Source organism: Sorex fumeus, unplaced genomic scaffold (genome assembly GCF_029834395.1).
Source record: "Sorex fumeus unplaced genomic scaffold, SorFum_2.1 ptg000002l, whole genome shotgun sequence".
In the NCBI taxonomy this organism is placed as follows: Eukaryota; Metazoa; Chordata; class Mammalia; order Eulipotyphla; family Soricidae; genus Sorex; species Sorex fumeus.
The window spans coordinates 50,082,026-50,109,686 of NW_026606059.1; the positions used below are offsets into that span (position 1 = coordinate 50,082,026).

General features: G+C 41.1%; 1 protein-coding gene across 4 annotated transcripts in view; it reads left to right on the forward strand.

Moving 5' to 3' along the window:
* The window catches only part of ASAP1 (ArfGAP with SH3 domain, ankyrin repeat and PH domain 1), a 391,490-nt gene that overhangs the window by 281,402 nt on the left and 82,427 nt on the right, over positions 1 to 27,661 (forward strand). For all 4 annotated transcript variants that reach the window (XM_056107587.1, XM_056107666.1, XM_056107767.1 and 1 more), the window contains 5 exons: positions 6,227 to 6,356; positions 7,542 to 7,627; positions 14,759 to 14,834; positions 16,643 to 16,729; positions 23,285 to 23,385. In XM_056107587.1, the coding sequence (XP_055963562.1) occupies positions 6,227 to 6,356; positions 7,542 to 7,627; positions 14,759 to 14,834; positions 16,643 to 16,729; positions 23,285 to 23,385 (480 nt within the window). The remainder of the gene's footprint in view (positions 1 to 6,226; positions 6,357 to 7,541; positions 7,628 to 14,758; positions 14,835 to 16,642; positions 16,730 to 23,284; positions 23,386 to 27,661) is intronic.

Sequence of the window (27,661 nt, forward strand, 5' to 3'; positions counted from 1 at the left end):
TCGAGCATGCTAAGCTTATCTAGACAGTGGCAATACTTAGACAACATCTGAACTTATCTGGCTGTTCATTTTGCTGTTTTGTTCTCTAGAATCTAAACCTGGTGAGGGGTCAAGGTAATAGTACATCTACACAATGGAATGCTATGTAGCTGTTCGAAAAGATGAAGTTATGAAATTTGCGTATAGGTGGATCAACATGGAGAGTATCATGAGTCAGAAAGAGAGGAACAGAAAGGTTGTACTCATTTGTGGAATATAAAGTAACAGAATGGGAGACTAATAACACCCAAGACTGGTAGAGATAAGGACCAGGAGGATTACTTCACAGCTTAGAAGCCGGCCTTATATGTTAGGGGGGGAAAGGCGGCTCAGATAGAGAAGGGACCACCAAATAAAGGGGGCTCGGGATGGGAGATGCGGGCTGAAAGTAGACTATAAACTGAACATGATGACCACTTAATACCTCTGTTGCAAACCACAATACCCAAAAGGAGAGAGCAAAAGGGAATGCCCTGCCACAGAGGCGGGGTCGGGTAGGGGGGATGGGGAGGGGATAGTGGGAGGGATGCTGGGACCATTGGTGGTGGAAAATGGGCCCTGGTGGAGGGATGGATACTCGATCATTGTATGACTGAAATGCAAGCACAAAGGTTTGTAAATCTGTAACTGTACCTCATGGTGATTCACTAATAAAACATTTAAAAAATAAAATGTAGTATGAAAAAAAATAGTACCGTAGACAATCTACTTGCATTTCACGTAGCCTACACAGATTTGATCCCTACCACCACATATAGTCCCCAAGCCTCTCCAGAAGTGATCCCATAGTACAGAGCTAGGACTAAGGCCTGAACACCACTGGGTGTGGTTTAAAAAAACAAACAAAAACCTTGGGGAACTTATGTTGCTGCTGATAAAGTTCTTTTTCTGCTAAAAGGAAGCATGAAAAAAGCACTGAGTGTGCTTCTGTTGGAACGTACAGTGACCCTCTGCCCAGCCCTCCTTGGCCGTTAGTCCCATTAAGCTCTATGTTTTCCATCACTTCCCTGTTCTCTGGTTGGGTATGTTCATGCTCTTCCTATCCTTTAGCTGTTACTTCTTGGATCTCCTATACAGCCATCTCATCCCTTTGCAGACCATGTTTATTAGTTCTGTTTTGTAACTAGAACTGTTTGCAGTGGTGGAGAGAAAGATGTGAGGAGGGCTGGGGAACCTTTGTCTCCCCAAGAACAATTTTATAGAGAACAATTTAATTGCAGAATAATTAAAGCAAGTATTTTTTTTGTGGGGAGGGGCACATCCAGTGATGCTCAGGGGTTACTCCTGACTCAGCACTCAAGAATACTCCTTCCTGGCGGTGTGCGTACTGTGAACCATATGGGATGCCAGGGATTGCACCCAGGTCAGCTTCATGAAAGGCAAATGCCCTACCCACTGTACTATCACTCCCAAGTATTTATCTTAAAGACTAAGGTTTCAGACTTACTGCCTTTTCTGGTTTTTTTTTTCCACTCTCCTCCCCAAATACCTGGGGGTCTGTTTGAGGTTCATTTGTTGCCATGACGACTATAAACTTTCAGTGCAGATGGCCACAATTATGACAGGTTGAAGTATTGGTGATTGTACAGTGAACTAGAATTCTCTGAGTTTCAAAAAAAGCATGGACATGCAGGACTTGCAGTCAGTGGCCAAGAGCTGTTCCCCTAGCCGTCCCATGGCAAAGGATGGATGAATAACTGGGGAATGAAGAAACGGGGCATTTCTCTCTCTCCTCCTCTACATAGTTCATTCTCTCCCCTTAAAGCATAGTAATTCCTCCTTCCTCTCCAGCGTAGTTTGACCTCTTCCTTTGCAGCACAGTAATTTCTCTTCATTTTCCCATCATAGTTCATTACTCCCCTTACAGCATAATAATCTCTCTTCTTTCCCCCCACCGTCGTCCATTCTCTTCCCTTTTCCCTCACTTCGACCTCTTCCCTTGCAGCATAATGATTTCTCTCCCTTTCCCCATCACCCCCTCTCCCCCCTTACAGCATAGATAGAAATCATGAAGAGTCAAGGTACACATTGATGGAGTTGAACATTGCCATAACAGCAAACAGATGTAAAGCCACTCCTTCAGGGGAAGTTCTAGGAGACTAACTCAAGGACAAGATCTCATCTGAGGGTTCAACACTCCAGATTATATGAGATCCGCTCAAGGACGGAATTCCATTTAGGAGTATTCCTGTCTCCTTTCCTCAGCTAGAAATCCATTTAAACAATCATAGTAAATTTACTTCTTACAGTATTTATGGGCTAGAGCGATAGCACAGCGGGTAGGGCATTTGTCTTGCACACGGCCAAGCCGGCCAACCTGAGTTTGATTCCTCCGCCCCTCTCGGAAAACATGGCAAGCTACTGAAAGTCTTGCCCGCACAGAAAAGCCTGGCAAGCTACCCATAACGTATTTGATATGCCAAACACAGTAACAACAAGTGTCACAACGGAGGTGTTACTGGGTCCGCTCAAGCAAATCGATGAACAAGGGGAGGGCAGTACTACAATATTTCTCGTCATTTTGTATGAACACAGTAAAAGATAACTTAAGCTTAAAGGTTGGCTCTTCCTGGGGACATCTCGCTATTTATTCCAGACCACAGTCCTCAGTCCAGGTTTGTCTTTCCTAGCCCCAGCAAGGTTCTTATTCAGTTACTTCTTTTTGGGTCATGATGGAGTTTGTCCATGACTGTGCTCTTAATTTACTGTACTTTGTATGGCACTTAGCTTATCTCTTTGCAATGCCAGGGTGGCTTACAGCTTGCCCTGCATCCATCCTTGTCCCTTACTGGGACCCCCCCCTTTTGGGGCATGTTAGGAATTAAAGGAACTGAGGCTTAAATATGATGGATGCTCAGGAGTAAATATTATTTGAAGTCAGTTAATTCCCATGTTACAAAAGGACAGCATCAATGGTCTTCCTGTGCCTATACAAAAAGGACATTGCTAAATCTTGCAAGTGACATAAAGGACAGAGAAATGCAATATAGGATTATTAGTGCCTCAGGAGCACTTTTGTGGGAGTAACTCAGCAAACCTAAGCTCCCTGTGGGAGGAGCAAGGACAACCCACTGTTATCCAAAGCTCTCAAGCATCACCTAGGACTGACCCGTCCTTGCTCCCCTGACTGTATCAAAGGGGAAAGTATCCTGAACTTGGGTAGAATTCCCTTCTCATCATTAGTTTGCCCTTGACATCATTCTGCCATACGCTGGCCCTTCCTCATTTCTCCCCGTTGTTTCTCGCACTCCCATCTCCTCGCCCATACCAATGACTCTCTGTACCTAACAGTAGTGGCAGGGCCAGGGAAAGCTCTTGATAGCACGTTGGACCACATCCAGCAGTGTCAGGATAGGATGCAGGCTTACTCACACATGCAGAGCATGTCAGAACAGTGAGCCACATTCCTGGCCCCTGTGCTTAAATTCTTGTGAATATATTCATTGCCAAATAGATTATGACTGAATTTCTACTCTAGTGCAGTGTTTTGCTCTCTTAATACTCACCCATTTCTTGATTTGCTAAGTTATATGTGGACCGTTCATAAATTTTTATTATCAGTAATGTTATTGTTCAGAGACTACATCATACAAATATCATTATAATGACCATACATTTACTATCATTTAACTCTTCAGCCATCCTTCCAGAGGGCTTAGTCTTAGTTCAGCAGTGTAGCAGTCGTCTCGAGACCATTCTTTATTATTACATCTCTTCTTTCTCCTTAGAGTTCCATTGTTTGCAGGCTTATCCCCTCTAGTTTATTTCCAATGAACAGTTCTAAAGATAAAATGTTCCAGTTTTAGCATTTCCAAAAATATCTTCTCTCTGCCATCATAGAGAATCAAAGTTTGGTTGAATAGAAAATCCTAATTTTATAGTCATTTTCCTTAAAATATTGAAGTATGTCATACTTTTTAATGTCCAGTATTGCTAATGAAAAATGTAGTACTTTTCTCCTGTCTCTTTGTCTATGACATATAGGGTTTTGAGTAGTAGAATGGAGTTTTAAATTAGAAAAATGTTGGGGCTGGAGTGACAGCACAACAGGTAGGGCATTTGCCTTGCACGTGGCTGACTCGGGTTCAATTCCCAGCATCCCATATCGTCCCCGGAGCATGCTCAGGAGTAATTCCTGAGTGCTGAGCCAGGAGTTAACCCCTGTGCATTGTCGGGTGTGACCCAAAAAGAAAAAAAAATGTTAAATTAGAAAAATGTTGAGATCTTTTCCATAAAAGATTTTCCAAAGTTTCTTCATGTACCATGATATGTGTATTGACAGTCTGTTTACAAGAGTTATTTTTATATAGAATTATAATTATTAAATGTATATGTATGTATTATATATTATATTCATATTCATATATGTTTATATATGTGTTTATTTTATATTACATTCAGTTTATTATATTATAAATTTTGGGTCACACCTAGGGATGCACAGGGGTTACTCCTGGCTCTGCACTCAGGAATTACTCCTGGCAGTGTTCGGAGACCATATGGGATGCTGGGAATCAAACCCGGGTTGGCTACGTGCAAGGCAAATGCCCTCCCTCTGTGATATCACTCCAGCCTGTCCCCATTATTTTGTATACAGGAAAAAATACTGGCTTTCTTTGGAGTTTGATTTCCACCACCAGTTAAAATAAGACTTGAAGGTTAAATTAGACATTGCATTCACAAAAAAATAAAAAAAAAACTAATACTTTTTTTTTAATTCACACCCAGCGATGCTCAGGGTTACTCCTGGCTCTGCACCCAGGAATTACTTCTGGTGGTGCTGGGGACCATATGGGATGCCAGAGATCGAACCCAGGTCGGCCAGAGGTACCCTACCCACTGTACTATCCCTTCGGCTCCCTCATAAGTAGTTTTTAATTGGAAGCCTGTTTTCAAATTATTTATACCCTTAGAAAGAGGACTGTGACCATTAATACTATGAGGAATTTAGTTAAGCATTATCTGCAAGCACTGTATAGTTAACTTTCTTATTCACAAGCTCCCTTCTCCGCCTTTCCCCACTGGGAAGTGTTTTTCTAGAATTTTCAATTATAGATCTGGATTTCTCCCATTTCTTGTTTTGAGCAATCCAGTTCCTGGTGGTTTTATGATTAAAATGTTACTGGGATATGGAATCAGCCCAAGTTTAGAGAACTAAAAATTTTGATTAGTTTCAAAATCTATTTGTATTCAGTATACATCTTGGGTCTCCAACTTTGTGATTCTTCTATCTCAAAAAGTTGTTAAGTTGGAGAGGCAGTACAGGTACTTGCCTTGCATCCAACCCAACCCTGTTTTGATCTCTGGCACTGCATATGGTTCTCCAAGCATTGCCAGGAAGTTATCCCTAAGCACAGAGCAGAGTGTAAGCCCTGAGCACAGGTGGTGGGCATTTGTCCTCTCCTCAAAAAACCCAACTCTTTATGTATTTAGGTGCACATACATATAGTACACACACACACACACACACACACACACACACACACACACATCTATGTATATATTCTATACAGTATATTCATTTTACCAATTTAAGAGTCCCTTTGTTGGGTGGGAGACTCAATGCAAGTGGCTGAGAGTGTGTCAGGTGTGCATGAGGCCCAGATGTGATTTCTACATTGCCAGACCCACCAGGTGTAGCCATGCTGGCTCCGAAGCACTGAGCTCTCAGGCCTGCACCAGTGAGCCAACCATTGCTGGAGTGGCCCCAGCGACTGCAGCATTCAGAAACCCCAATTTTCCATTTTTATAACTTAGAAAATGGGGTTCCTGCCTCAACTTTATGAAGAAATAATCAAGTGATTCTCACTGAAGGGGAAAAAGGGGGGGAAGTAAGTGATGACGTGAGGCCTAATTCTTTGGCTTGTTTCAGGAGCCACAGTCTTGTTCTGTGGCTCCACATGGTCCTTGAAACACTGCCAGCTATAGCCCCAAGACAAAAAAAGACTATGCCTTTCTTTCCCTTTTTTTTTTTGGTTAAAAAAAAATGATGGAGGGACTGGAGCTACAGCGGGTAGGATTTGCACATGGCTGACCTAGGCTTGACCTCCAGCATCCCATATGGTCCTCTGAGCATCGCCTGGAGTAATTTCTGAGGGTAGAGCCAGGAGTAACCCCTAAGCATCACTGGGTGTGGCCTAAAAAGCAAAAAACAGTAACAAAATGATGGCATCTGCTTTGTTTACAGTACAAAAATTGAGAAGGAGAAGAGAGAGCATGCAAAACAGCATGGGATGATCAGGACCGAGATAACTGGAGCTGAGATTGCTGAGGAAATGGAGAAAGAAAGGCGACTGTTTCAGCTCCAAATGTGTGAAGTAAGAACAGACTGTCTTACCACTCGCCTCGAGTTCTGTTAGCTGTCACATCTTTCCTATCGGCAGTTTCTATGCTTAAATGCAGGCTGTGATTAATTAGCAGAGGGTACCATTTTTTAAGGATTCTAATCTCCCTTTTTCTCCAAGCTGTTTGGGATCTACCATTGCACTGTTGTCTCATATTTTGAACCTTGGTCATTGGGCTCTTTGAGCCAAAACAGGATTGTTGGGTGAGAACTTAATGTCGCTTGTGAGTGTGGGGGAAAAAAATTTGGTGAGGGATAACACTGATGAATTTTATAGTATACTGGTATAAGTTGAGAGCATGTATATGTTGCTGTTTTTTTATAACCGTGTGTCCAGTTTGAATGAAAGTTTAAATGAAATAGTCATTAAGATATCTGAGTTCATGAGAAAAATTTCAATGAAAAGCATGATGCCTAAACTTAGAGCAGTGGTTCTCAAACTGAGCTCACATTCAGCACTCACACTTCTACCTAGAGATCAGATCATTCTGATGCTATGAAGTTGGATTTTCTGTGTAGTTTTCAGAAAATATTTACATAGAATTTCCTCACTTACAAATTTTCTTCCTCAAATTTTGTTTTTCTCCCTGATAAGCCTTTGACTTTCTTTTATGCTTGACTGCTTATAGATAGTTCCACGCCATAAAACACCTAAGTGTGGAACTAAACTATGAAAATTTCTTGAACAGTTGTGAAAATGAGAACGAGTAATGCGTAGTTAATCACATAAGTGAATAAAGCACTATTTTTTTGTCATAAAAATTCTTTTGGATTCACCTCCTCGGTCTGAAAGTCTCAATATCTGATTGCATGTTCCTTGAAGAGAATGCTAATTTTTCTTGTTTTCTAAAAAGAACCAATGGGATTTGATAACAGGAACCATAAGTTTTGAGACCCACTGTACCGAGGTAATAATTATTTCAGAATGTTTTGCTGTGTCTGATTTTATGCTTGCTTGGTAAACTAATCCTAGATATTAATAAAATGCTAACACTCTAAGAAGTCTTGTCCATTGTGACTAGACCAAATCAATATTCCCTAAATTAAGCTCATGCACAGAAACTTGTGCGGGCTCATGATTGGTATTCTGCCAATCAAGCCCATGACTGGAGCATCCTAATTGTGATGGTCAACATAAAATTCCATTTTATTTTCACAGTATCTCATTAAAGTCAACGAAATCAAGACCAAAAAGGGTGTGGATCTGCTGCAGAATCTTATCAAGTATTATCATGCACAGTGCAAGTAAGTAGAATGTTACAAATATTTCAAAAAAGACTCCTTCACTTCATTGGCATACTTAATTTTCTTTCTGCTTTTTCATTTGGCCATCTTTTACAGTCAAATGAGAAGAAATAGTATTGTCCCCCAGTGTCTGTATTTTCTGCGAATCATTACCTCATGTTATTTTGTAATGATTTGGCTACTCAGTGCCGTCTTACAAATCTTCACATTGGCCTTGACACCTGTGCAGCTCGAGTTACAGGCACACATGTTCCTTTCACTCCCAAAAGTTTTCCAGTAACCACCTTCTTTACTGCCTCATTTACATTTTACCTAGTACTGAGTCCTTTGTACCACATAGTCCTACTTGGATTTTTTTTTTTTTTTGTAACCGTCATCTGAGTGAAGTTAAATACTTTGGACATTAAGAAAACAGCATTACTGTCCACACTCTTACATACATACTGGTATATTTTCAGAAATCTCTACTGGTACATTTTTTATACATGCAGAACTACCTTATTATAAGATGTCTGTGATTCTCTGGCACCTCATTTATCTACTTCTTATTTACATGATGACATAGCTTCCATAGGCCTTCTCGTTTCTGTGTGAAATATTACCACTACCATTGAAGTCTTTTGAATCAGTGTACACATTGATTCATGTGTCAGTTGACTCATAGGATGCATCCATCCAATTTTCCTTATAGTTCATAGAAAACTTACAAAGGTCATTAGAACTAGATAAAATACTTACTCTTCCCAAAGTTAAAATTTGTGATTTCCTCTGATTGTCCCCCATTTCTTATGATGCCATTTTTAAAAAGATCTTTGTATTTGATTGCAACATATAAGGACATCATCATTAATTTCAGGTGGAATGGGCATAAGTCAAGTCAGATAAGTGAGTTCAAATCCCAGTCCTACCACAGCAGGCATCGGTATAATCTTTATCTAGTGCTTGTCAAAACCCCAGTGTTCTCATCTGTGACAGGAAGTAAGGTTCCCTGAAGTACCTCTCCTCAGTTTTTTTTTTTGAAGACTAAGAAATTTTAAATAAGATAATATAATGCCAAGTACTTAGTCCAGTGATTGCTGCATTTTATGTGTTGGCATTAGATGATTCTAAGTGGTGCTAAAAGCATTCATTTATTTTTATAGGATTCTCTTCAGAAAACTTTTACTATGATGAAATTATTTATGTTTGGGCTTGGGTTCACACACAGCAATGCTCAGGGCTTACCTAGCTCGGTGTTTATGAATCACTCCTGGTGGGTTAATGAGACCATAGATAATCAGTGCTGGGGACTTGAACCCAGGTCAGCCTTATGCAAGGCAAGTGCTTTACCTACTGTACTTTCTCCAGCCCCTCAAATTGTTCTTACATGAATTTGAAGTTAATTTTTTTCTTCTTTCCAAAGTTTATCCTACCATATGCAAATGTGTTGCAGTTGCAAAAATTGTATATTGATTGAGTGATATATTGAATATATTGAAATGGTTTCACATTTTAAAGTTTCACTCTGCAGTTAATGGTATACTGTAACAAATAAGTGTAAAATTGAAGGCTGGACCCTTGAGTTAACAACTTAGTATTTTCTAGCACCCTATATCATTAAAGTATGGTCACATTTATTTCAAAAAGCTAAACTAAGGCTGGAGCAATAATACAGCAGATCGAATATGGCCAACCCCTGCTCAATCTTCAGCATCCCTTATGTCCTCCAACATCCACCAGGAGTAAGCCCTGAGCACTATCAGGTGGGGCCCCCAAAAAGAAAAGTGAAGTCAAATCTCCTATTATCCCTAATATCAGAGAAGTAGTACAGCAGATTTTGGCTATCCTGTAACATTGTGTATTGAATTGCTTTTCTGGGCCTGGCACTACTACTGTAGTGCTCACGAGAAAGCTCCTAGGTACCTGCGATCGTATCTGTTTCTTGTGTGAGGACTCTGATGCACAGTGACTCAGGGATGATGCTCTTACCAAGTGGGAGACCAGGATTTGGACTGGCTCTGCCTGAACTTACTCGTGCTCTAGAGATAAGAAGACATATCAAACTACATTCTGCTGCTAATGACTCAGTGATCTGAATTCAGCCACTTGGTCTCTCTGGGTCTCAATTATATCTGTCTTGCAGATTAGTAATAAGAATTACCTATTTTGTGAACTATAATGAAGTCAACAGAAACTATAGCATTTTGCCAATTGCGCATAATAGGGATTTGCAGACAAAACATTTGCCATTATCATTATGATTTCCCATTAATCTTCATCTCGTTTTTTAAAGATCTTACTATAGTTCAGTAATTTACAGAAAAGGTGGGTGAGGGACAGTGGGATATTGTCCAGACAATTTCCCATGCTGTTTGGAAGGCTTACTTGTTCAAGAGTATTCAGAACTGACGCGGGTGCCTTACTTGCCCATTAGCAGAATACTTTCATCTGGTTTTATCTGATGTTCCATGAAGCTGGAAAATGTGCATATTTGGAGATGACCAGGCTCATGTTCAGACACATCAGGAACCTGCCCCAGGTTATACATCCAGCAAGGTTTACAGCCAGAATAAGATATTCTAGATTCCAAAATCTGCATTTTTCACTAAGCCAGAGCCTGGCCGTGCCAAAGTTTAGGAAGGGAGACAGAAGCCCACTGTCAAAGGTGTTGTGTCCCCATCCATCCAGCCCTCGGTTGAGACGGAACACCCCTTAAAAAGGGGAGAACCAAGTTATCTGGGAAGCAACAGTGCAGTAGCAAACAGCATGTTGGCCTTTGCTCTTTGGAGCATTACCAATGGACTTTCACTTTCTCCCTATGAGTCATCCTCTCCCCTGCTCTAGTTTCTTACCATAAATTAGAACTTGACCCCAAAATACCTTTCTAAAGATGGTTCAGTTCTGCCCTTCTAGGCTAGGTGTTGTTTTTTTTTTTTTGACCTGTACAATATATATTTTTTCTTAATAAAATAAAGTTAGTAAAAAGCAAGTGGAGGGGGATCCCATAATCTCATTGGAAAGATAACCCAGTTTATATATGATTTGTTTTGTTTGCAAAAAATGTATGATAGAGTAAAATGATTCCTCCTTAGGCCGACACAGTGATTTGCGGAGTTATTCATAATTGAGCTTAAGACATACTGTATCCCTGCAGCAATCTGCCACCAGCGTCAAGCTCCCTCCAGTGTCCCCAGGTTTCCTCCCACCCATTCCCCCATTAAATTGACAGGCATGGTTTAAGTTTGGTTGTTGTCATTTGGATTTCCTGTTTTCAGTGTTATTGTCTCTGAGGTTTGGATATGTAGTTATACCATTCCTCCACATTACTAGTGTACCCAAGATCCCCTCCTCCCCCCCAATAATTCTTGTCCTCATCTTGTTGGACTGGAGCAATAGCACAGCAGGTAGGGTGTTTGCTTTGCACACAGCCAATATGGCTGACCTGAGTTCGATTCCTCCACCCCTCTCGGAGAGCCCGGCAAGCTATCGAGAGTATCTCGCCTGCACAGCAAAACCTGGCAAGCTACCCATGGCGTATCCGATATGCCAAACACAGTAATAAGTCTCACAATGTTACTGGGCCCGCTCAAGCAAATCGATGAACAATGGGAGGACAGTGACAGTGACATCTTGTAACTCCCTCCACCTCAGTTTCTTTCTTTGTCATTATTCCTCCTATAGTGTGGGTTCATTGATGATCTAGGCACCGCCAACCCCCCCCCCCCACCACTACATTGCATTCCTTCATCCAGTTACTCTATCCACTACAGATAAATTATCTCATTATCCTGTGTTTGACCCTCTTCTGAAGTTGATGACTTTCAGTTCTATCCAGGTTGTAGCAGGTAGCATGATATCATTGTTCCTTGCATCTAGCTTTCTTGTTTAAATTGGTAAGGCTGGAGAGGTATCTCAACAGGCTTAGTGCTTTCTTTCGCATGCAGGAGGGGAGGTCCAGGTTCAGTCACAGACACTGCATGTGCCTGGTGCATCATCAGGTACAGTGTTGGACCCCACCCCCAGAAATGCCTTGTGTGACACTGGGACTACCAAGCATTATTAGGGTAGCTGGGAAAATCCTCATCACCATGAGGCTGGAGCAGCACTGTACCTCGGGTTCTTGCCAGCCTGATTGGCCAAGATTTCCTGAGGATCACCGGGGAGAAGGAATTAAAGTATCTTCATGTTCAATGTGAACTTGAGACACCTTTGCAAGAATGTCTACAAAGTATCTGTATCATTCTGGGAAAAAAATAATTCTTTACATGACAAACCAAGACAAATGTTTGCTGAACGGGTCCTAACTGCAGATTCCATGTGTGTCATCTCTATTATTCCACTAAATACCGAAAAAAAACAAAAGCAAAAGTTAATCAATGTGAAGTGGATAACACTTGCTTAAGTCACATAGCTGATGTATCTTAGAGCACAGATTATAAGCCATAATCCTCTGTCCCCAAAGCCCTTGTATGTTAAGTCATAAGAAGGCCTGGTAGCGGCCATTTTACAATGAGTTTGGTGAAGTTTTTGGTTCTTTCATTTCTTTGTTTTTACCTTCGGAGCCATTCTCTGGGTATTATTTAAGTGTGGCATCGAAGATCAAAAATTAGTTCTGCTATGATTAACTTTGTAGTCATACTTCTGCCTTCTTGGCAGACAATCCTTCCCAGGTCTAGGTGCCAGTCCAATCTAATGCTAAGGACAATTTAGTGCTGAGAAGGGCCTGCTCTGTGCAAAACTTTGCTAGTAACTCTCAGGCCAACACTTAAAATCTTGGACATTAGCAGATATTCAACAATGCCAGCCGCCTGATTAACAGGACTTGGAAAAGCAGCTTGGAGAGCTGGGGAATGTGTTGGGAACTCCCAGCCTAAAGGAGGGAATGTTTGTAGTAAGTAGGGGAGGGCATTTCTGACAAAGGAAACAGTGCAGGTGAAGACTCTGGAGCAACTGGGAAAGTAGAGTGACTGGAGCCCAGGGTTTTAAAGGATAAATAAAAGGAATTCATGTTAAAAAGATATTTAGGTCCAGAATGTCAAGTTACTTAATTCTGTGTATTTGAGTTTTATCCTTGTTGGCATGGACGGTCAATTTGAATGTTAGAAGATAGGAAGTGGGAGAAGAGCTGAACAGACACTTCACCCAAGAAAACATGCAATGGATCTGTACGCACTTGAAAAACATGCTCATTATCACTATCAGGAAAATGCAAATCTAAGTGACAGTGACAAGCAACTTCACACCTAGGAGAATAGCCTGCATCAAGAAGGCAGAAACAACTAGTGCTCTAAAATCCTAGCTCTCAGCCATTCACTAAGCTTCAGTTTCTCACTGGGCCACCCATGATACAGAGATACAACAGTCCTCGTTCTTGCGTGAAGAGGGAGAGCTACATCGATGAAGTGCCTTGAGAAACCGTTTGGAGTGGAAGAATGGTTAAAAATGCTCCTTGTAGAGTCGAGAAGCTCCTAAACACAGAAACGAACAGAACTGAGTGGAGTCTCTTGACAGGGTAGTTTAAGATGAAGCGTGTACCTGTACCTGAGTGCAGTTATGCCACTTACTAGGATGTGTGCAGCTTTCACAAGTTAGGTACTCACTCTGCCTTGGTTTTCCTTTTGAAGTGGAGACGATGCTTCAGGAGTAAATGAAATAGCTCATGATAAGTACTTAGCATGTGCGAAGTGCTCAACTTATATTAGTGTTTTGTTATTATTCAAAATTAAATAATGCAGCCTTCTTATAAGGAGGGGTAGATTATAGCTTTCCAAATCCTTCAGTGCCCCCTATTCAACAAAGTTGTTCCTATAGTCATTTGTGTTAGGAACATAGGGATCCTTTTTTTTTTAAATTTTTTATTAGTGAATCACCGTGAGGTACAGTTACAAACTTACAAACTTTTATGCTAGCGTTTCAGTCATACATTGATCGAGTACCCATCCCTCCACCAGGGCCCATTTTTTACCACCAATGGTCTCAGCATCTCTCGCACCAACCCCACCCTGTCCCCTCCCGCCCCCATGCCTCTATGGCAGGGCATTCCCTTTTGCTCTCTCTCCTTTTGGGTGTTGTGGTTTGCAATAGAGGTATTAAGTGCACATCAAATTAGGTCTATCTTCTACTTTCAGCCCGCATCTCCCATCCCAAACAGGCCCTCCTAGCACCCTTTACTTGGTGGTCCCTTCTCTATCTGAATCTTTTCCCCAGCATATGAGGCCAGCTTCAAGAGTGATCCTCTTGGTCCTTATCTCTACTATTCTTGGGTGTCAGTCTCCCATTCTGTTACTTTATATTCCACAAATGAGTGCAGTCTTTCTATGTCTGTCCCTCTTTTTCTGACTCATTTCATTTAACATGATACTTTCCATGTTGAGGATCCTTTTTTTTATTCATAGGTGAATTTTTTGTTTTATTTTTTTTTAATTGAATCATCATGAGATACACGGTTACAACTTTGTTCATGATCAGTCATGCAGTGTTCTAACACCCATTCCTCCACCAGTGTACATTTCCCACCACCAGTGAACCCCAGTTTCCCTTCCCACTGCCTGCCTCCTCTCCCCTCTCTCTGTCTCTTCTCTTTCTCTCCCACCCCTCAATCCTTTTGACATTATAGTTTGCAGTACAGATACTGAGGGTTATCGTGTTTGTTCCTTTACCTACTTCAGCACACAGTTCTTATCCAGAGTGATCATTTCCAACTGTCTGTGTCATAAGGGCCCCTTGTAAAGAACGTAGGGATATTTAAAACCAAAAATGTCTTTTCTTCAGCCTTTGTTTGCATATTAGTCACATATCTCTAAGCTTAGCGTATCCCATGCAATTACATTGTATTCCAGTGGTTAGTGTATATCTCTCAAATTCACTATGAGGGGGAACACTTTCATGTTTATGGGTGTACACATTACAAAATCACTGTGCTGAGAAAGTACAGTAATTTACATTCTGTAGTATGTACTAGTACATGTGGACTGGCACTTATAATTTATTGATAGTAATTTCAGTATTATAAAATACTATAAAATAATGAAACTAGTTTAATAACTGATCTTTGTAAATATAGATAGTGTGTATTTCTGGTTTTGAAAGCAATTATAGTTCATTTTATTTTATACATGTATATGGTGGTAGAGCTCTTATGTTCTGTTGCAGTTTCTTTCAAGATGGTTTGAAGACAGCTGATAAGTTGAAACAGTACATCGAAAAATTGGCTGCTGACCTATATAATGTAAGTTTGTTGTAAAATACGTGCATTTTAACTTGCTTTAGGTTAATATTAATAAATTTGAACTCTGTATTAGAAAAGTCTTTTTTAAAAAAAATAACAAGGATATATGTGTCATTATAAACCTAGGACAAACAAACCTCAGATTAATTTCAAGAAATCATTAATGATCTAGCATATGTTTTTGGAACTGGACAGAACAGGGAGGGCAGTAAATAAGCATTGGTTCTGGATAGTCTCCATTCAGATTTCAACAGTTGCCTTCCATAGCATTGCAGGAAGAATGAGTGATGCTGGAAGAGTGAAAATGAAAAATCTCTAAGTAGGTAGGTTTCCTAGGGGTTTACTTGTTTGCCCCCAACTTCCCCCAAATATATGGATCTTGGTTTTCTGATAAGAGCATCAAAAGGAAAACTTGTTTGAGGGGGATAGAACTACACATATAGAAATGTCCAACTTTCCTCGAACTTTTTGGTAGTGAAGAATGTTGAAATTCTGTGAAGCTTTGGTTTTGACTTTTGTTGTATCACCAACGAGATAGATAATTCCAGGCTTAACACATGCAAGACAAGTGGTCTGCCACTGAGCCATGTTCCTGAACTACAGCATAACCTCCTGGAGGGGGTTTTGTTGTTATGTACCACACCTGGCAGTATTGTTGTCTGCTGCTTGCTCTGTGCTCCGGGGACCATGTTGTCCTGGGAACTGAATGTTGATTGGCAGACACAGCAATTACTACTATACTGTTTAGACAGCCTTTCTGCATGTGCTTGTTTGAGCAAGTGTAAATAGTACCCTAAAACTATATATATAGTTGTATAATCTCATTGTTTTGAAGTTAATTTTAGAAATAAAAAATAATGGCTTTTGAGTGTATTTGCATATTTTCAGATAGGTTTTTGTACAGATTCTGCCTTCCATACTTTCATAACTTTAAAAGTAAAAGTGGAGGGATCAGGGAGATAGCTCGAACAATGGAGCATATGTCCAGTGTATGCGAGAACCTGACTGCTTTCCCAGCTCTGCATGCACCCTGCTCGAGGACCCATAAGGCCCTTATCTCCAGGATAGGCCTTAGCATCACAGCCCACAGCTCCAGCCACACCACTGAGTATGATTTTATTAAAAGTAATAGTAATACTTTTCATTTTCACGTTTTCTTTTAATATATAACATGGATCAAGTTGCAGTCAGGTTTTCAGTTGAAACAAAAGTGGCACCAATCATTTGCCCTAATGTGGTACCTGATTAATTTTCACATATACATAGACCCATTGGATTCTGCTTGTTCAAGGATCATCTTCTGGCTCGTGTAATTACATCATAGCACCCTTTGAAAAAACAGACGCAGACGATGGGCTGTTGCTTATTAACTTTGTTTCAAGGACTACTTTAGCCTTAATTGTTTAGCCTAGATGTATTCTTCAATAAGAAAGTATGTTGTACTATTGACTAATTTCAGAATTCACTGGTACATTCATGAGGAAATTATATGTGTCATATTACAACTGAGACTGCAGAGAACTTTTATAAGAAAATCAACTCTGGGGGATGGGGGATGGGAGGGATACTGGGATTGGTGGGGGTGGAGAATGAGCACTGGTGGTGGGATGGGTACTCGATCATTGTATAACTGAAACCCAAGCACAAAAACTTGTAAGTCTACAACTATACCTTATGATGTTTCACTAATAAAAAAATAAATCAGCTCTGTAATTGAATTGTTTGACACATGGTAAATTTGAATGAATTAAACTCTGCTCATACATATATGGAAGATAAATAATAGAAGTAAACATTTTTTCTGATAGATAAAACAGACCCAAGATGAAGAAAAGAAACAGCTCACAGCCCTCCGAGACTTAATAAAATCCTCTCTTCAACTTGATCAGAAAGAAGTAGGTGCTCTATGTTTCCATCTGGGGTAACTGTGGGACTGTTGGTATGTCCAGGTATGCCAACGGGAATTTTGACAGCTGACTTCCAGAGTGGTTTTGAGGGCAAATAAGATATGAATGTTTATCTACCACATTACAGAGCATAATGAGTTAGTTCCTTTTCCTCCTGATAAAAAAGATTCCCCTCACCTCAGTCCAACATCCATGACTGTGGACTGGCTAACCTGACTTTGAAGGGGTAGACTTCAGTAATTGTATCCTCAGGCTGATTTGATTTGTTTGACCTCTACTCCCAAAATAATAAATGACTTCTAATTTGCACCATATCCAGATTATTTTACAAGCAAAAATTTTTTTTCTTAATCATGGTGGGTTGTGGGGCGCACCCAGCAGTCCTGGGGAACTATGCTATTCCCAGCCCTGCGCTCAGAGGACATCTCGTATCAGGAATCAAACCAGGGTTTGGGAGGCAAGGGAGGCATCTTAACCCCTTTACTACCTCTCCATTCCAACTAAAATGAATTTTTCCCAGCATGCCTAGCCCATTCTCATGTTCCTTATCATCTTTCATTGCAGACTGGTTTGGAAGGTATGATTTTTAATGACTTCTCACCATACTGTTGCTATTTGAGAGAAGTATAAAAGATGACCTGAGGAAATAAAATCGACAACAAAAATACTTAACCTTTTTGCTCCAGTGAGGTTCAAATTTGATGCCATTATCAAAAATTTAAGCTGTATAGAAGGATCCCTGAATATTTGAAAAATTCTATGTTTGTTGTTGTTGTTATTGGTAGTGGTAGTAGATTTTGGGCCTCACCTGGCAGCATTCGGGAGCTACTCCCAACTCTCTGTGCAGAAATTGTTCCCAGGAGTATCCGGATCAAGAGATACTCATGCAAAGTATGTCCTCAGCTCATTAAGTTGAACTGACCTTCCAGCCCCATTTTATAAATTTTTTTATTAATATTATTATTTAAAAAATATCAACTTTTGACAGATCATCTTTTAAATTACTTTATGCTTTTATAATATTCTGATATCCCAGAAGAACTGTTTGCTACATCCCTATTTTTCGGGTTGAAATATTTTTTTGTCTGTTTTTTGAAAATAGCTTTATATTTTTATAATACTGGGGTCATAGTGGTAGTACAGTGAGTAGAGATTAGCCTTGCATGCTTTCGACCTGGGTTCAATCCCCGGCATCCCATATGGTTCCCCAAGCATTTCCATGACTGATTCCTGAGTGCAAAGTGAAAACAGTTGGGTGTGACTCAAAAAGGAGGGAGGGAGGGAGAGAGGGAAGGAAGGAGGGAAGGAGAGAGAGAGAAAAAAATGTGAGATTCTACAAAGAAAGACAACAAAGAGAGTCTCATTAATAAGAGAAATAATGGCATTCCAGACTGAACTGCACTGTAAATGTTTTATATAAATTTAGTTTATTTTGTTACTGTTGTTCTTTTGGTTTCTGGGTCATACCCACTGATACTCAGGTTATTCCCGACTTAATGCTTATGGTCACTCCTGAGTGCTGTGGGGCCATTTGCAAGCCCAGGGATCAAACCTGGGCTACCTGCACCAAAACATATGCTCCACCCATTGCGCTGTCCTGTCTCTCTAGCTCTGTTGGCTTCGGAGCCATGCTTGGTGGTGCTCAGAGGCTAGTCCAAGCTCTGTACTTGGGAGTCATTCGCAGAGGTGCTCAGTGCTTGGTCATACATGCAAAGCATGTACTCCAACCCTTTTAGCCATTTTCCTAGTCCTGAATAATAATTTTCTTCATACAATTTTTTTCCATACCAACAATTGTACTGTTCTATTTTTAGTCTCAGTAGCCCATGATTGTTCATTTGCAAGTTGTTGGACAGATCCTTTCTTCACAGTATATGGCACACTGGGTGGTATCCAAAAGTACTCAAATATTTAATAAGATTAAAAAGGAAAAATCCTTTGTCCTTTTCATTCATACATCACATTAGTTTTAAATTTGATGCCAGAAACATTTATAGCCCCATTAAATCAATGAGTGATAATTGCTTGCCGTTTAAAAAGATTTGAGGTTGTACTCCTTAATAATGCATTTTATATGTAGATTTTTTAAATCATAAAATAAGATTATCTGTAGTGCTAATAATGAGAAATTGAACTTAAAACTGATGCCATCATTTCAGTCTATACTTCGCACTTCTTGATTCTCATGTAATTTCCAAAAGCTTTTATTTTAAGCCCATTGTTTAAATTTAGTTTTATATTTTATATTTTTAGTTTTACATATCTTTATATAAAACTAAAATTTTATATCTTTAGTTTTATATTTTTGGCTTGAATGAATTTCTCATTTGCATTTTTCATTTCTAAATTCATTCTGATTTCTGTTATGCTCTCTAGGGATCCACGATCTATTTTATCCATCGAACTATGTTTCCATTTTTTTAAAAATTATTAGTGTTAGCCATTCTCCACTTTCTGGGGGGCGGAAAAAGCCTCTCTCTATTTCTCCGGAGTACCATACTATACAAGTTAATGGCCATCATTTCTCAGAAGTCTAGAAATAATAATTTGTATGACATTTTTAAGCCATAAACCTCATTAGTAGTTCATTTAGGTTTGTTAATGACGGGACTCTACAGCCTCATACTCCATTCCTGCTCAGTTAAATGCAGCGGGCTTCTGAGTTCCAAACCTAGACTTCTGTCACTTTGTCTGGCTTTAAAAGTATATGGTTGTAAGTGTAAAATAAAGCAAGTCCTCTTTGATGTGTTTGTTTTTCAGAATTTTAAGTTGCTTGTAAATGTTATGGTTGGCTTAAAGTAAGTTTATAGAGTATAATAGTTTTTTGGAATTAAAACCCCTAATTTTTTGCTTAAAACTAGTTTTACTTTAAAAACTTCAGGCTGAGGACCGAGCGATACAGTACAGTGGATAGGGCACTTTCCTTGCATGCAGCTGACCCAGATTTGATCCCCAGCATTCCATATGCTCCCCCAAGCACTGTCAAGAGAAATTCCTGAACATGGAGCCAGAAGTAACCCCTGAGTACTGCCTGGTGTGACCACCCCTCCCCAATAAATAAATAGAATAAAATGGAATTAAAGCCTTATGCTTCTTTTTAAAGGCTAGCAAATGTGCTTAGAGAAGCTGGGGCAGAAAGCCTCCTGTTCAGGTATTCATATAAACAAGGAATTAATGGGTTCCCAGGGAAAGTTATCCTTTGAATGAGAATTGATACCCAAGGAGATTTTGTGTTTAATGTTTAGAGGAAGCATAATATGGCAGCGGTTCCCGACTCTATCCATAGTGGAGTTAATTTTTATACAGTTTCATTGGATTAAAGCAGAAAGCCCTGAATTTTCATTTAACCCTGCTGCTTTTATCAGGCCTCACTTCTTTACTCACCAGCCTAATTTTCTGTCCTAATCATATTATGAACACCTTGCCTGCCACATGGTTTTAAAACACACACCCATGTCACTCCCCTTATTGCTGGGGAGTATCAGTCAAGGCAGGTAGAGCAGTGTTTCTTCATCTGTTTCTTAACGTGACTGCCGCTGAAATAGTTTCCTTCCTGTGGCCCCCTCACCCGGCCCTATTGGTTGGCTCCTAGTCTTGTGCCATAGACCGCCATTTACTCAAATTTCAGTTGGAATATCCTGGGAGCCCAAAAGGGGTCATCTGGACCCTGCTTGAGAAGTGCAGAGGTGGAGGAAGGCTGGTTTTTCCTTCTCTGAGTTTAGCACAGCACCCAGGTGTCAGGTATCATGGTCCCAACCCCTCTCCCTCCCGCCCCTATAGAACAGGAAGGACTCGGCGGGCCAGGCACAGCATCAGCAGCCGAAGGTCTGTGGAGTCCTAGTTGTATGCCCTTATTGAAAGTAACTGTAGGAGAATTCTTGTTGGTTTATTATTATTACAAACTTGAGTTACAAAGTTATTGATAGTTGAGTTTAAGGCATACAGTGTTGGGACCGGAGTGATAGTGCAGTGGGTAGGGTGTTTGCCTTGCACACGGCCAACCCAGGTTCGATCCCCAGCATCCCATGTGGTCATCAGCAAGAGTAATTCCTGAGTGTAGAGCCAGGAATAACCACTGAGCATTGCCGGGTGGGACCCAAAATGCAAAAAAGACATACAGTGTTCCAGCCCGAATCCCATTATCCGCTTTCCCGGGTTACCTCTTAACCTACCAGCCTGCCACCTTGGCAGGCACATTTTAAAGTTTGGTGGCTGTAGTTTGGATCTCATGTTTTCAGTGTTGATAATACTGTGGTTTGAATATATAACTTATTCGACTCCCCCACATTTCTGATGGACCCGAGGCCCTTAACCCCTACATCATCTTTGTCTTTCCTTCCTCGTCTTCTGACTTACACCCCCTTGATTTCTTTCCTTCTCTGTCTTTCAGCCTGTAGAATTCTTGAAGAGATGCCTAGTCTATGTTCTTCTACCCTTGATCATATTTGTTGAATTAGAGCTTTAGGCTGGAAGAGAATTATTGAAATTAAGAAAATATTTAAGGGAAGCTGGAGTGATAGCACAGTGGTAGGGCATTTGCTTTGCACGCAGCCGGCCTGGGTTCAATTCCAAGCATCCCATATGGTCCCCTGAGCACCGCCAGGAGTAATTCCTGAGTGCAGAGCCAGGAGTAACCCCTGAGCATCTCCAGGTGTGACCCAAAAAGCAATAACTAAATAAATCTTAAAAAAAAAATTTAAGGTTTATAACCTCATAGTATGAATGAATTTATCTGCTGAAACATACTGTCAGCTCCAGCTTACCTACTCAGAAAGCTGTACACTGTGGTGAACATATAAGTACTCCCAGAAGGAGAGGTCCCATTGGGTACCCTCAGGACTGTTTTCACCATTCCCCGCTTGGCTTTTAGGAAGTTTGCAGGACATACCTTTGTACACAGAATTCACCACATGTAGAATAGTCTTGCAAACATATTTTTTCCTAAATTGTTCCTTTAGCCATTGCTTAATTTGTCTTCTAAGCACATCCTATTTGGTTCCCCATGCCCCATCCTTCCAAAAAACATCCTGAATGACAGAGACCATAAGCTGTTAGTAACTAACTAATAGCTAATTTATCATCTACCTTGTCAGCAACATCACTTATGCAGTGGATATTTTATAAAGTTCTCTTTGCATGGGTGTGGGACAGGGAAGGATTCCTCCTACAATTTGTGTGAGTTTTTAGATATTCTAAGTAGGAGACCAGAGAGGTAGTACAGGAGGTAAGGCACTTACCTTGCATGCAGCTGACCCCATTTTTATCCCCAGTGTCATGTATGGTCCCCAGCACTTCCAGAGGTCACTCCTGAGCACAGAGCCAGGAATAGCCTCTGGGCGCCACTTGATGTGAACCCCCCCAAATTTTTTTTTAATTTAAGGGGGAAAAATGAATTTTTCTTTCACTTTGGGCTTTCCTCTTGTTTATGCATTGACTTTGAGGTTTGTAAAATCGTTCTATCTTGGAGAATTATGAACCTTATGTTTCTCGGTTATTTCTTTGTTACTGCCTGATACTTGAAATAAAATGTGATCAATATGAAGATATTTTATTGTCTTAATACTCAGTTTGTTATGATTCTGAGACAGGGGAGAATGTGTGTGGAGAGGGGGGAGTAGGAGAGAGAGAGAGATTGATTTTGTGTTATCCTTGCAATAATGTCCCTGTGTGTTATAAAAATTACTTGTAACTGATGGAGCTGTCAACGAAATTAACTCTATTTTCAAATGTTCTGCCTTTTTTCTCTGTTGCTTTTGCCCTTCCTGATCGAAGTCTAGGAGAGTAAGTCGATACCTTTTATATAAGAATATGTTGTTCCACTTCTGTGTCTGTAGCCCCATGTCCTCACTCTGCAGCTCAGTGTTGGCGGTTTTCCTCCTAGTGGTTCGCAGGAGGAGTTGTGTCTAGTAACGCCACCTTTTCTTGGAGGGCTGACTTTAAATCAGAAGGCTTTGTGCCCTTTAGCCAGCCCTATCACCTTTCTTACCACCTCATAGGCATTTTCCTGCCATAATGTCACCTTTTTAAATTAAAAACCTGTTACGGTTATATTTTATGGAGCACTGGGTATAAGAATTGTAAGCATTTTCAATATTTCGCTGGGAAGGTACATTCCCTTTGAGTATTTTAGTGGAATATGTACCTAGAAGAGTCAGATTGCATGAACATTGCATCCCACCACAGGGTTTTCAGCCCTTTCTGTGCTTGCCAACGGGTCCCTGCCAGCTGGTTTGCGTCCCAGTGCTCTCCTAGTCTATCTACAATCTGGGTGCAAGTATGAGTTTCCTTGAATGACATACCCTGTTTTCAATTTGAAAAGGTGACCTGGACCCCAGGTCCTCACTTTGCCTCAAACTTGTTCTGTGACACTGTCCAATGTTTCCCTGCCAGGTTTCCTCTTATAAAATAAAGGTCAGCTCCTGGCAGCATTTTAAAGTACTCAGTCTCAGCCCCAGACCTATGAGTACAGACCCAACAGCTGTAAAGCCAAAGGCTCAGAATTGCTAATGGGCCTCACTTGAATGTGTGATTTCTCTCTTCAAGGATTCCCAGAGCCGGCAAGGAGGATACAGCATGCATCAGCTCCAAGGCAATAAGGAGTATGGCAGTGAGAAGAAGGGCTACCTGCTGAAGAAAAGTGATGGGTATGTCAAAGGCAACCAAGAAGCTTTATGTGTGCTTAGCATACTAATGAGTGTTACTTGGGAACTTGGGAACTTCACTAGCATCCAAAGTAGGAAAACATACCTAAGAGGTCATTTTTTTTTTTTCACGGAGCTAGAGAGACAGGTTATGGTGCATGCCCTGCCTCTGGCTAACCCTAGTTCCATCCGTGACACCTTTTGGTCCCCACAAGTAGGACTATGCGTGTAGTTTAGCAATGAAGCACTTCCCTTGCATGTGTGAGAATGTAGGTTCCATCCCTGACGCTGCAGGAAAAGGAGGTTTCTGATGCACTCACGTCCAACTTTTAGCTCATGGGCTTTCTTAAGGTAAATCTGAGATGTAATATACTCTCTTTGGGAGAGGCAGTCACTGTTCAGTGACCCCTCAGTGGCCTCTGCGATCCATCACATGCACGTTGGCAGGTGAGGACTGGGTAGAACACAAAGCAAGCAAGCACCTTCCTGATTTCATCCTTACCACTTGCTTTGAGCCACTGTAGTTTTTCGTGCCTCAGATGTTGCCCTCTCTACCCAAATCCAACCTGGAGAGTTCACCTTGAGTTCTCCTTTCTTGCATAATCACAGCACTTGCATCTCTTGAAAGAATGAAAGAAAGAAAGAAAACGATACAGTTCTTGCCATCTTTGCTCTACCTGACTCTAAGATAAGCTGCCATCACCTCTTATTTTTTATTTTGTCAGGTCTCTCTAACACTCAGCTGTTCCCTTCTGCAGTGCATCTTATACAGTGCTCACAATAGCTTTTCTAAAACCCTGATGGTAGGCCTTACGCATGATTAAAATGCTCCCGTGACTTCCCCTTGCATGTAGGATCTCACCTTTGCCCTCTTTTCCACTTCATCTTGTATCATTTCTCCCCTGGTTCTTCCACATTGTTGTTAACAACTGATTCTGCTTTGCAATAAGCATAGAAGCAAACTCGTTTTTTGTTTTGTTTTGTTTTCGGGCCACACCCAACAATACCCAGGAGTTACTCTTGGCACTCAGGAATTACTCTGGCAGTGCCCAGGAGACTGTATCGGGTGCGAGGGATCAATCCCACTTTGGCCACATGCAACACTACCCACTGCACTCTCTCCTGCCCTCGCATAAGTAAACTCTTAGTTATTTACTTTAGTGAATTGTCATTCTCTCTCTCCCTCTTCCCCCTTCCCAAAGAAAGTTGTATATCTTCTGATTGCTGTGGATTTGACTTCATATAGAACATACACAGTTGGTGTTTCATTTGTTTCTATTTCAGCAAATTCTATAAATTTCTGGCATCATTGTCAGTTCCATTCATCATTCTTATTTATTCAGCATATACCTTTTAAGAATCCCACTATAATTCAAGCACTGTTGTAGGCTCTGGGAATATAGCATTGAGCAAAAGAAATTTCTTACCTTTTTAGAGCTTGCTTTCAAAGAGGGGGAGGTAGACAAGAAAGGCGGTAGCATGTGGATGATCACTGGGAACTGATGTTGTGTTCAGAGATAGAAACAGACATGCGATACAGAGCCCTCACTGTGCTGGGGCCTTTAAGTGGTGCCGAGGATTTGAACCAGGGTTGTAGCTGCTTCAGCTGCATGCAAATACCGTCTCTGACCCCGTGAGGTGACTTTTGAGCAAAGATTTCTGATGGCAGGGAAGGAACGAGGGCACGGCCAGGAACATGTTTGCTGTTGCCATCACACAGAGTTGTTGTGTCAGCGTGGCTAGAGTGGGGAGAGAGCTCTGTGAATCAGGAAGATCAAGAGGGAGTCCGGGAGGTGCCTTAGAAGTAGAGCACAGCGACAGGGCACCTAACCCTGGAGGCTTTGGAATCCGCTGAGTGACAGGGAGTTAGAGGATAGTCTTCATGCAGAGAACTCCATAGTCTCACATGCTGTGAAAGGTCTCTCTGACGCCTGTAATGGAACAGCTCTGGGCAGTTACCAGCCTCCTCCCCTGCCCCTGGAAAGATTGGGGCAGAGGCAGGGAGGTGTTAGCTATAATTCAAGAAGTTTCTTAATTAATAGAGATACATTACATCCTGAGCACCTGACATTTTGGGTATAGTACACTCTGTTTGGACCAGAGAGATAGCATAGTGGGTAGGGCATTTGCCTTGCACACGGCTGACCTGGATTCAATTCCTCCACCCCTCTCGGAGAGTCTGGCAAGCTACTGAGAGTATCCCGCCCACATGGCAAAGCCTGGCAAGGTCCCCGTGGTGTAGTCGATATGCCAGAAACAGTAACAACAAGTCGCACGATGGAGATGTTACTGGTACCCACTCGAGCAAATCGATGAACAACGGGAAGACAGTGACAGTACTACACTCTGTTTACTTTTGAGAATGTAGTAAATTTTTTATTTCCTTCCATGTAGAGCATACTTTTAAAAAAGCTATACTTCTAATAAGAAGACAGAATCTATGTTGAGAATTGTTTTTAGATTCCTTTTGTGGCTGGTTTCCTACAGGACTAACCTAAGGAAAACAAAACAATATGATTTTTAAGTTTTTAGGGAAAGCTATAGTGGCTTCCTCTGATGTTTGTTTCCATGGCAACTGAGGGCCAGAACTGGGCTATAGATTGTCTTCTCTAGCCCAGACAATCACTGGCCTCTGCATCTTTCTGGTAACTTCATAGAACTGATAGAAGTGGCCCCAGCGAGTGCCGTGGTTCTGCCTACACATGGGAAATCTGCCACATCTGTTCAGATGGCAGAAATCTTGCCTGTACCTGGAGCCTCCCTCCCCCACCCCACCAAAACAAATTCACGTTCACATTAACTCTATTTGGGGTTTTTGTATCCATTAGCATCACCAAATCAAAATTTCCAAGTGTTTTTCACTTATTCTTGGGGCTTTTTCCTCTGGTGAGTCACAGATAGTAGTTTGTTTGCAGGAACTCTGAATTATGAGTTCCTTGAGGAAACTCAGAGTCAAAAGAGAGTGGATAAGTTACCCAAAGTGCTGATGCTCTATCCCTGAACTCTGAGCAGCTCCACGCTGCTTCTCTTTTCTGCCTCGTCCACAGCTTGAGTGCCTTTCCTTATGCTTTTTCAAGTCTAATTTTAGCTTTAGAAGCAATATCTTACTACAACCTTGTAACAGATCTGCAAATGAGGGACCAGAGAAGTAATCCAGAATTGTTGAGACACTTGCCTAGCATGTGGTTGACCTCAGTTCAATCCCTAGTATCACATATGTTCCACCAAGCACTGCCAGGAATAATCCCTTAGCATAGAACCAGGAGTAAGCCCTGAATACCACAGGGTGTGCCCCCAAAACAAAATAAAACAAATGCACAGGTGGGGTTAAAAAATCCCTGTATTGTTACCCCTAATACAGGTCTGGGTCTCCTTCCCAGAGAGGAATTGTCAGTGTGGTGTACCTTTTTCCAGATCCTTTCCTATTTGCATATATCTGCAGAAAGTTTAGAGTGCTCTTTTCTATATTTGGGGGAAAATGTAACTTAGGTTTGGTTGATACAGGTGTTTGGGAAAGTGTCGACTCCTGGCCACGCTCAGATTGCTCTGCAGTGCCAGATCAAACCCACAAGCAAAGCATATGCACATTCCAGACCCAGAATTTTTTTTTTGGGGGGGGGGGGGGTGGAGGTGGAGGGACAGGGCACACCTAGGAGTGCTTGGGGCTTACTCCTGGCTCTGTGCTCAGTGTGTCACTCCTGGCGGTGCTCGGAACCATATGTGGATACTGGGTATTGAACCCAGATGGGCCCATGCAAGATAATTACCTTACTTGCTGTATTATATCTCCAGTTCTAAAAATATCTTTAATGTTACTCTGTCACTTCTGAAAAGTCTTCAGACAGCTTGCTTTTTTTACCCGCATAAGCAATATGGTTTAAAAATATCCTATATTGGGGCTGGAGCAATAATACAGCAGGTAGGGCATTTTCCTTTCACGTGGCCAACCCAGGTTCGATTCCCAGCATCCCATATGGTCCCCCGAGCACCAACAGAAGTAATTCCTGAGTACATGAACCAGGAGTAACTCCTGTGCATCGCCAGGTGTGACCCTAAAAGAAAAAATACATATATGTATATATATTATAGTCTGTGTGTTTATGCTTTTAAATTTTACAATCTTCAGTAATTTGAATGTAGCAAAAGTTGATTAAGTTTTCTATTAGACTTCTATTATTTTCATTTCATATCAAAATCAGTGATGTAACAGACATTCTTGAAATCACCTGAATTTGCTTCTATGGGAGATAATTAAAAACAATTAAATTTTCTAATCTGT